Source organism: Rosa chinensis, chromosome 3 (assembly GCF_002994745.2).
Source record: "Rosa chinensis cultivar Old Blush chromosome 3, RchiOBHm-V2, whole genome shotgun sequence".
Taxonomy (NCBI): domain Eukaryota; kingdom Viridiplantae; phylum Streptophyta; class Magnoliopsida; order Rosales; family Rosaceae; genus Rosa; species Rosa chinensis.
The window spans coordinates 20,559,732-20,570,654 of record NC_037090.1 but is presented as its reverse complement, the minus strand read 5'-3'; the positions used below and the strand labels follow the sequence as shown (position 1 = coordinate 20,570,654).

Here is a 10,923-nt window from a genome sequence, read left to right as displayed (position 1 = left end):
GTCTGAATTTTACATTATAATATTGGTACAGAGACTCTGTTTCCCCTCTTGTTTTGGTCGGGTTTAGTGTTTGCTTGTTAACTCGCGAGCTACAAGACCCTGACCCTGAAAACTGAAAAGCAATTGAGTGGGGGAGGTGATTGACTTGGGCAAGATTGCTAGCTATTTTGTCACTAATGTAGAGAAAGGGGACTGCTTAGATCTCCTTCTCTGGGAGTCTGCTGCAAATGTGTGTTCCCAGGACCTTGCTGTCTTACGCTTGCTGATCTGCATGATGGATTAAGAGGAAAGTCCTGGGAATAGAATTCCAAGCAAGGAGCATTATTTTACTGATTATTCCCCACCATAAAACTTGAATTTAACAGCAATTTAACACAACTATAACACTATTTTTAGAAACCTGCAGTAGACTGATTGTATGTAAAACCAGCATATAGCAGAAGCGCCAAGGCAAGAAAGGATAACCAATCAAAAAATGCAACACTAGCACCAGGCAAGGTTTGCAGAATAGGCAGACCATAGTGTTGGGGTCAATCATTTGTCAGTAAGATATTGCTACATATGTTCATTACGATTTTGAGAACTACCCGAGTTATCAACTTCAAAGATATAGGTAATTAATATTACTCTGCAAACAAAAACAGCACTACATTTAATCTGGTAAACAATGCTGTGACTTGTAGTCAGTATTCGATGCCTCCTGCAATCAAACAAACTGAATCATACAAGTCCATTGACAGTATTACATTGTAATCAAAACCCAGGAAATTACCTGGAAATTTGATCAACTATGCTGTTTAAAAATCAACAAGCGCTCTAGCAAAAACAAATATTTTTACAATTTACAGGTCACCGCAACTCTATGGGCGGGGAAAAATCTGGCACAGCTAGCATAACTATGTCCCTCCTTTCTAGCACAACTAAATATATTAACCCTGAATACTGCCAGCAGTTCTTCCCCGAAAAATGTGATCCTAAGGAAAGAAATATAGTGTGGCCGCCTCAATCAGTATGATCAGTTAACCACTGGACTCCTTCTACCGAAGCAGCCATGATTAAATCCTTGGGATAGGAAATCACCAAGAAAGCACTATGGTGACAAATCAAACAAATCTTCATATAAATGCCTCAGAAGTGTGCTATCAGACTCCATTTTCTTCACTAGAAGAGAGATTAGCCATAGGTGTTGGACAAGGATTAAATCCGTTGGACTTGATCGATGCAGGAAAACCTGATTCGGTAATCCTTATTGGTTCAGCAATTTTGGTAGTTGGCTCTTCAGGGGTTACCTCCTGTTGTAGTATTTCCATGTGCCGTTGTGATGGCACATCACCTTTGCAGTACCTGCCCCACATGTTCCTGTATGCCGACTCCAGCCCAAGGGTAAACTTTGGTCCATCACAGACAGGCGACCTGGACATGAGGTCTCGCAGACTCATCCTCAGATTTGAAAGTGCTGTTATGTCAGAGGCCAACTGCACAGCCAACTGAACATATTCTTCCTCATTTTTAGCAATAAGGTTTCCCAATCCTGTATTTGCAGTAAGACAGGGCGTATCAGAGAGACAATTTCTATAGGATACTTTTAAGAGTCAGGTAGAAAAGATGCATTAAAATCTGCCTACAATATTGATCCCAGATAAAGAGTTTACTAAGGGAAAAGAATTATTGTCCCATTATTGTAAACAGTTTGAAGGGTATAGACGTATCTTCTCCAAGCTCTTGGAAAGTCTATCTCAGATGTCCTGGAGCTTATGACACATATCCTCTCTTAACCATGTTTTAATTTCACACTTCTGCTTGCTTAATTTATATATATTTATTGGGATAAATGAAGGCAGGTAAAGCAAGTATTGGTATTTGGACAAACCATACATGGCATGCCGGATACACATCAATCAACAGGTAGGACAAAATTACTTACCCACTGTGCTGAGAATACTGACACCAACATTGTGTGCATGTACTGAACCAGCCATAGTAACACATGGAACGCCCATATATAAAGATTCACATGTCGTGGTTGTTCCAGCATAAGGAAAAGTATCCAAACTACACAGAGAAAAGAAAACATGGGTTAGAACTTAGATCCTCCAAACCGGATCCAACGGAGAACAAGAAAACTGAAGTCCTCCCTAAACTGGATGACCAGCATAAATGAATAAGGGGGACTATATTGCATGCACATCATAAGTTCTCGTGTGATCCTCTAATTCTACCCAAGATTTAAATGAAAGCTCATTTTGCACATAATAACTGTTAAACAAAGTGATCTTTAAAAGTAGCCTCCCTATCTCTGCAAACATGGATAGATACACATGACAACCATGGAGCCAAGGAAAACTGCAAGTAATATCCAGTGATGCACCTTTGACAACGCAATATTGCAAGAAATGCAACAGAGATCTGACACTGATTCTCATATACAGACTCTAATTTGAAAGGTGAATGCAAGAGGAAGGATTTATGTTTTATCTCAGGAACCAACTATAAATTACTTCAGTATCTGCTTTCCTTGGTAGTCATTAACCTATAAAGTAACCCTTCAGAGTAAGCTATAAAATAATATTTATCTACATATTCACTAAACAACAGTGCTATAATTTATTGGATGAATATTATGAAACAACCACTGAACATAAATATCCTGAGTACACGTCACCACTACACCACTTCTAAGGATAAGGTACTCTTTCCATCTGTATTCTTTCTGGATTTTCCCAACAATATAGCCCTGCCATTACATAAGAAAAGGAAAACAATGATAACAAAAGGTATTTATTGTCAATATATAGTACCTAATTTCTCATATGAGCTGTTCCAATAGGCATTTAAAATCTCAAGTTACAGCCAAATCCCTAATTTCTCATATAGGGAAACAACTTTATTTTCCTTCATCATCGAAAAGATATTACTGAACATGACATGTAAACTAATGTAAGAAAAACATCAACATTTTACCTAATGTCCATGAGAGAATATGCTTGCATATGATCGTAATTGAGTAAAATTAGAGGCAGAAGATCAACACGTAGTGGTTCCAACCCCAGCTGCTCCAATGTTGAAAGAAATCTCTCTCTCACACTATCGCAACTAAAGGGCTTACATTTTACTACAAGGCGAGAATTTGGAATTGCTGAGAGAATTCTTGCCCAAACTTGCAGCACTTTTGGTGTGATCTGATAAGAGACGAGAAGATATAAGAGTGAGTAAAAGCAATTTATGATAACTAAACTGGATGCTTATGCTTTTAGGCAATACTTGATTACAAGAAAACAGTAGCCAAAATCTAACCTATTCAATACCTTTGCGAGATTATTAAAACTTCCAAATGTAATAAAGCCATTGGAAAGAGCTGGAGTAGGGGAAACAGGCCCTGCCTCAGGGGAAGGTGTATAACAAAGGAAGCATTCTGGTAATCGAACTAGCTGCTCAACATGCCTTCATTTTTAATACAAGTATTATGTTATAAACAGACAATTTTACAGAAAAATGTAAAAAACACTCATGCTTGAATGCGCTACAAGGAAGAAGAAAAAACAAAAAAAAAGGTAAGAATAATAGTAGTAGACATACTTCTGCTTTGAATCAGGAGAATCTGCCAGTGAATCTGTGATTCTATAATCAATTGCTGGCAAACCAGTTGTGTTTGGGTAACCAATCCAAGTAACCTGTAAATCCAGCAATAACAGGTTAGCTACCTTAAGAATACAATCCAGTACATACAAAAAATGCAGCAATAAATGAATAATGAGTGATGCACATGGCAACTGAAAAGCACAAGTTTGATATGAGGCCCCTCGGCTTTTAAACTCAACAAAAGTTTCAAACCCTCGATAATAAAGTAATGTATGATGCTATAAGTTGCACCCATAAAAAATATGGGGAGATGCAGCTGCAATTCCAGGATAAACATGCCCTTTAACATTACTCAATTTCCAGATTTTCCCAGGCCAACACAAATTCTACATTTGCAATATACTATGACATAAATTTTTTTATGGCAATAAAGTTGATATATGTTTTACATATTTCTACAAGATGCACATCACGAAAGATACAACTCAAAACAAAAATTGCCCAAGCAAGATCAGAACCCCATTCAGCATACCTGAACAGGTGCAGGCCGGCATGCCATTGTTCCCAACTTGTTGTTAGCAGTATGACCAGTAAGTTCCACCAAGATATCAATCTTATCTTCCCTAACAATGCTTGCGACTTTTTTTTCATCAATCCCATAAATATCTCTCCAGATCCCACCCTTTTTCAAGACTTTGTCCCTAAACCTGATAGTCTTAGCATCTGCCTGTGACATAGTAAAGAAATCAATACAGGAAAAAATAGATTCCCATAGCATTTGCTACAAAGGCAATAAGAATTTCAAAAAAAAAAAAAACATTGAAATAAATCAAAAGGCATTAGTGAAAGGTGTAAATTTACCAAAGATAGAGCAATAAGTAAGAAAAATTTGAACAAACCCTATGACAGTGGATATAATATTATAATAGATAGGGGAAAAGATAAAGAGAGAGGCATCGTGTGTACAAAAGTAATGACAGGTATGCAGTACTTGTGGTTTGAAGGCAATAAATGTGCGTACATAGGTTAAACTTTGTGATTATGTCAGTGGTTGCTCATGGCATCGTATTGATAACTACTGTTGGCTGTGGTTGAGGTGGTACTTACAACTAAATAGTTGTGGAGGCAGTAACAGTTTAAAAGCCATGCAGTGTGAACTTAGTGATTATGTTAGTGATAGCTCATCAGTGCTGGAGGGACTAGTGAATGCTAAACAATAAACATTGCAAACATCAAAATGCAGAAACCAACAGTGGCAATGTTGCATGTAACAGAAAGAAGCAATAGTGAAATTAGGCAATGATCAAAGCTGCTATTGTAAGAGTTAGTAGCTGTCTTGCTAATGTCAAACTTGACCTAACTGAACTTCTGAGCTACTAACAAATAATGGAAATGTATACGAGTGAAGGAAGGAATCAAATGTATGCTATTTCTAATCAATGGTGACACAGGAGACAGGAAATTACAAAAAGAGAAAAGAAATCATTATAATATCTGCCAGAGGATTGCGAAAAGTTGAGACAAATAAAAAGGCATACAGGGGGAGAGGAAGAGAGAGAGAGATATGAATATTTATTGGAAATATATGGCTTTAAAACAAATGTTACAATCAGACTTGAAAAAAAAAATGTTTGCAACATGTAGAAATGAGAAAAATCAAAAGCAAACTTCCGAGAAAAATGGACAACAAACGACAGATGAAAATATAGAAATGAGAAAAATCACTACCTTCACAACTGCAGAATAAACAACCACTTTGTATTTTGCATATTCATGGTGGGCAAGAGGAGCTTCTATAAAATATGATACAGAGTGAGTAAAATAATCGGGAGATACATATCCAATCACTAAGGGACGTTCCGGATCTTTTAGATTGTCCCAAGAAGTGTGCTGTGAGAATAGCCTCATAAAACGTCTACCCCAGTCCCTGCACATATTCAGCTGCATCAGCAAAGCTAGAATTCCTCAATTTCCAGAGCAAAGTGCTAATGGGAAACAGAACACTAAAATAGATAAATATGAAAAGCAATAAAAAACTACACACCATCATTGTATATGATAGCCTAATATTCTTCGTTGAGATTATAAGATTAGATTAGAAGAGTGGAAAAAAAAAATTAGGCTATCCTTTCTCTTATAATATAGCTCACAAAATGCTAATAGCACATCATTACATTCACTCGATAACGAGAAGGAAAAGCAATCATGCAAAACTAAGAGGAATCAGTTGAAACCTGTGAGCCACAAAAAGTTTATCATCTTGTCCTTCATGAATGTAGTTCATTGCAAGCAACCGGTTCTGCAAGAAAATGTTTAGCCGAAATAAAAAAAAGAACTTTCCAGAGTGTTCAACAGACACTTTAAGATGAGTGCCAACTATTCAAGACACATTACTTGTTTACAACAACCATAGATGCAGATTTAAATTGACAAATCTCTCTCTGATAGAGATTCAAAGAGACAGACAGAGGAAGGTCTTTATTTTTTATGGGGGGTCTTGATGATGCTAATGCACTTAAAGATGTTTTATTTGTAAACAGCCTGAAAAGCGTTTCGACACTGTCACTCAAGCCAGTGTGACAATGCCAAATACTTGCATACCTGGGGAGAGATTTGAAATCCATATGTTTTTGAAAATGAATACACCTTACACAATTGACAATAACACATGCATGCACATCTGACATGTACCACTAATGAACTAAAGGAGAAGATTTTCATTTCAGTTAGATGTAGCATTCACAAAACGTTGCAATGGTGATTCCCTGTTCATATCAAAACTACATTCACTATTGATCAAGCAATCAAACCTGGAATGGAGCATAAACAATAAAAAAAAATAGTGGCACTTGTGGGAGTAAATCTCATTAAAGTTGAGAGCAAAATACCTGGCCTGCATTTCGTGAATCAGGATCTATTTTAAGGCATTGCTCATATGCATCAATAGCCAGAGAAATATTGCCAGCATCTCTGTAAAGAACCCCTGTAATAAAAAAAAAAACAGAAAACTGATTATATAAGTAGAAAACTCGCCATACCATTTCTATCTATGAAACATCATTCTTATACAGAACCTTTCCCAGTTTCCCTAAATTAGGTCAGTAGGAAACAGTTATGTCAATACGGGGGTCTCAAAGGTGTTTGGCATTAACTCTTACATATAGGAGTATGTATCTTCATGCACTGCATTTTACAAGATCCAACCTTCTGTGCTCTTTAGAAGAAAACATTTTGCTTCTGGGCACGACTTAAATCTCTAATAAAGATACCCTGAATTCCCATCCACCCCTTTCAACCCCAAGTCCCAAAGAATACAATGATAGTTAAAAATCCTATGAAAAGGAGAGAAAAACAGGACATTGAAGATTGAAGGAATTCCGAAAACAATTTTGGAATACTCCAACAACTTATTTAGGCCTATGTTTATAGAATTAGCAAGAGCAGGCCTCTGTAATTTGTAGATGGCTTGAGATAGATCGAATCTCACTCCCCTCATAGTTAAATGTGATTCTATTAGGATCATAACAAGACATATGCCAACCAAATTCAATAACTCTAAAACCAACCATATCATTCAATTTAGGTACTTCCTGCTAATAACAATCCCATCATGATACAAGATAGTCACCAAGGTCCAAATCCTTGACCGAATGTAAATGGCAAAGTTCCAATAAAAGAAAACCCAAGAGAGATAAAATAAAAAAAATAAAAAAATAAAAATAGAGAGAGAGAGAGAGAGAGTGACCTAGGTTGTTATATGCTTCTGCATATGTGGGATTTGCAATTATAGCTTTCTCAATCATGCTTGCAGCAGCATCCATCTTACCCTGCCAATAACGAGAAGGAAGCTGGTGACTAACCAAAATATGAACATTCAAGTTCTGACACCTTGACGGGTTTGAAAGGATACCTGAACAGTGTAGACAACTCCAAGATTGTTCAATGACTGTGAGAAGTTTGGTTTGATTGACAAAGCCATCTGCAAATTGGTAATAAACAAAATGACAATAAAAAAGGAGATGGTAATGTCAAGCCTGTATCCTACAGAGGAAGACAAAAATAATTTTTTGTACAAGTGCCAAACATTGCCTGATAACACTCCACTGCTTTATCAAGGTTGTCTCTGTCTTTGTATATTACTCCCAAATTATTGCACGCCTCTGCACAATGGGGATTGAAGTGGAAAGCAAGTTCATAGAACACAATTGCCTGCACAAACAGAATTTGATTGCAAACACCACATCAGATTGACTCAACCAATCAAGAGGAAATCCAGTTGAGTAAGCTTTCCATTGCAATAATAAAAAATAAAAAAAACTTACCATGTCAAACTTAAGCATTTCACCATAAGCAACCCCAAGATTGTACATAGCATCAGCATAGTGCCAGTTATAATACAAAGCCTTCTTGTAATATGCTATGCCTTGATCGATATCTCCCTCCAATTTAACCTATATACATATGTTACTGATCCAAAATCAGGTAAAAGATTGAAAATTTGCTCAAACTGAGTAAAAAGAAAAAGGGAAGATGAGTTGGCATATGTTCCATCACACAAAATGAAAATATCAAATTTGCCAATGCACCTACACTACTACATACACCTCTTGGGGCGTTGGCACAATACACCAAATCTGCCATTTCTTAAACTAATCTAGCCACCAGAGAAAAATCCCAATAAACCAATTATGATGGTGAAGTTAAAAACATAAAAATAAAAAAGTAACAAAACCAAAACAGACTTCTAACACATAAGGGTAACACGAGTACTTAGATACAATCAAGATACCAATATGGCAGCAAAAACAAAAGAAATCACCTTTGTTCCTAAATCTGTCAAGGCTATTGCCATATTATTCTTTGCAATCTCAAAATTTGGCGAAACAGCTAGACACCTGAGGCAGCATTGCAAATAAACAAGCATGGCATTAGCAAGGATTATCCAACAACAAAATTTTCAACTACCATATGCAAGCACCAACTTAGACCGACAAAATATGCAAACAGCAGACTACCTCTCGTAACAAGCAATAGCAGACTCCAAGTCGCCACGATTTTTGTAAATAACGCCCATGTTGCAATATGCTTCAGCATACATCGGCCTCTCCAATGCAGCCTTCTCATAGCAAGTAAGCGCCGTGTCAAATTGCATCATTTCAGAGTAGACAACACCAAGGTTATAATAAGCAGGCTGCATTGACAGAGGTAGATACAATACGAATATGTTAAACAAGAAAAAGAAGGGCAGAAACGTTAGAAAGTTGGAAGAATATGAAATTACAGCATAGTGTGGATCTGTCTTCAAAGCTTCATAATACTTCTGCAATCCATCTTGAGTGTTGCCAGCAAGCTTTAAACTAGTTCCAAGATCTGTTAATACAATGGCTAGGCATTCAGCAGCGGGTTTGTATGAAGGGTCTGCATTCAGAGCCTTTTGATACGACTGTTCCAAGAATAATTAATTGTTAAATGGCGTATCTTCTAACTTTAAACATAGTTAACATACAGCACAATCCGCTAATAGATGACAGACATACGATCAAAGGTCAAAAACCATAGTTAAGTGCCACGATGAAGTCATTGGACCATGAAGCGTGCTCAAATTTTTTCTCATGCACGGTCAGTAACTAGTAATTCATCTAAAAGGGAGGGTAGAGTATGAGGTAATAACACTCACTAAAACATTGCAGTACACCTGTCATGCAACTTTACATCTTTACTCATCAGAGAAATTTTCTTTTCTTTTTCTTTTCCACAAATGTAAGTAATAGGAGCATACCTCAGCAGCCTCCCTTAGGCGGCCCTCATCTTTGTACAAAATACCACAATGCGTGAGGGCACATGCATTCTCTGAGTCCAACTTGATGGCCTCCGTGAAACTGTCAAAAGCAAGCCTTCCCATATTCTTCATTTGCAAGCATATTCCTTTCCCAATATGAGCTTCCACATTTCTGGCATCTTTGTCCAACACAGTCTCATAAAGACTAAGAGCATCAGAAAACTTGTTCCTTGAACGAAGAATGTTGGCATAAGAAATCGTCTCTTTCACTTCAAAACTCTTCCCCCCTTCGGGAGTTGCACCAGCAAGAAGAGAGCCACTGGTACTAGGAGAAGGCTGCGAACAGTTCAAGAATCCATTCTCTACAACTGGGTCCCCTTCTTTCCCATTACAACCATCCTTATCCGTCCAAGCCATTTGGGTTTCGATAAAACCACCCAATTTCTTGGACCAAATTCAACCTACAAACACATTCAACATAAAGATTCAAACTTTAACGACAAAATTCAAAACTTTAAACCCCAAAATATTCAAAAATCAGTATAATGCCGGACTCCAATCATAAACCCTATATGGGCATTAAGCCATTAACAGCATTACTCTCAAAACAAAACTAATTACAACCCTAAACCCTAACACAGCGCGATCACAGTAGCCACTCCACTAAAACCGATCATTAAGTAATCAAAAGAAACCCTAACGAATACCCAGAAGCTGATCGCTCTGGGAATTCAAAAATTACGGATTTTGATAACAATTACACGCCTATTCAACTCAACAAGGCTTCAAGAGCTCGAAGAGGGAGTGAGAAAGAGAAACTGCAAGCCCCAAAAACCAGAAATTTCAACCAAAAAAAAACCTTACAGTGGGATTTCAATGAGCTCCTTCAAGGGTAGAGAAGAGAGAGAGAGAGAAGAAGAAGGTTCCGGGCTCTCTGTGTCTGGGGAGGCCAGAGAGTCGGAGTGGGAGTCCGTTAATCAAAGCACGGCGTTTGGGACATGAAAAACATGAGGGAGGGGGGAGAAAACGCAGGGGTTGCTTATATACCACTGCGCTTCAAGAGTCCCAAAGACCGCGCAAACTCGGCGACTCGCGGCGTGGGAATTACGGGGAGGGGTCGTTGTCGGTAGCCCAAGGACCACGTCCGAGAGCTCATACTAGGAGGGGTATACTCGGTACTTTATTTGAGAGTGTGTAAACTTGAAAGAGCAATGGGGGCACGATTTTAAACCCAAGGGGCTTCCAATAATAGTAGCCACTTTGGTTTTATCCCATGCCTCTTTCCGAAAGCCACAGTGCCCCATGCCCCCATGAGCAATGCTGTAGATTGTAGAATCGGCACTGTGAAATTTACGTGCTGATACACAAGAGTGGGTGAGTATAGAAGAAGAAAAAAGAAGAGAAAAAAATCAATGCACTGTTAGCTATTTGTAGAATCGGCGTTGTGAAAATTATGTGTTGATACATAAGAGTGGATGAGGATAGAAGAAAAAAAAAGGAACAGTGTCATTTATATAAGGGCTAAATATTGTTTAGTATAATGTAGTTTTGGTCGAATATCAATT

The 10,923-nt window shown here is 37.7% G+C and overlaps 1 protein-coding gene across 2 annotated transcripts; it reads right to left on the bottom strand.

Annotated features, from left to right (window-relative positions):
- Positions 1–610: 610 nt before the first annotated feature.
- LOC112192133 (probable UDP-N-acetylglucosamine--peptide N-acetylglucosaminyltransferase SPINDLY) lies at positions 611–10,550 on the bottom strand. 2 transcript variants are annotated; one of them, XM_024331721.2, is made up of 18 exons: positions 10,223–10,546; positions 9,359–9,819; positions 8,861–9,022; positions 8,595–8,770; positions 8,399–8,474; positions 7,902–8,030; positions 7,669–7,788; positions 7,490–7,558; positions 7,325–7,406; positions 6,468–6,562; positions 5,814–5,878; positions 5,308–5,506; positions 4,112–4,306; positions 3,577–3,671; positions 3,306–3,441; positions 2,962–3,179; positions 1,925–2,052; positions 611–1,531 (listed from the first exon to the last, which is right to left on the bottom strand). In XM_024331721.2, exons 2-18 carry the CDS (start codon positions 9,773–9,775, stop codon positions 1,143–1,145), a joined length of 2,751 nt encoding a protein of 916 aa, XP_024187489.1. In that variant the 5' UTR covers positions 9,776–9,819; positions 10,223–10,546; the 3' UTR covers positions 611–1,142. The 2 variants fall into 2 exon arrangements, with proteins under 2 accessions (XP_024187489.1, XP_024187490.1); XM_024331722.2 differs by lacking the exons at positions 611–1,531; positions 1,925–2,052 and adding an exon at positions 2,059–2,734 and having other exon boundaries at positions 10,223–10,550.
- Between the last annotated feature and the right edge of the window lie 373 nt (positions 10,551–10,923).

Excerpts from the sequence above, each read along its gene's own strand:
- LOC112192133 (XM_024331721.2), bottom strand. The coding sequence starts at position 9,775 with ATGGCTTGGACGGATAAGGATGGTTGTAATGGGAAAGAAGGGGACCCA. Across the intron at positions 8,031-8,398 it reads TGACAGATTTAGGAACAAAG|GTTAAATTGGAGGGAGATAT; the intron begins GTGATTTCTTTT and ends ATATGTATATAG. Across the intron at positions 3,672-4,111 it reads GCCGGCCTGCACCTGTTCAG|GTTACTTGGATTGGTTACCC; the intron begins GTATGCTGAATG and ends CTGGATTTACAG.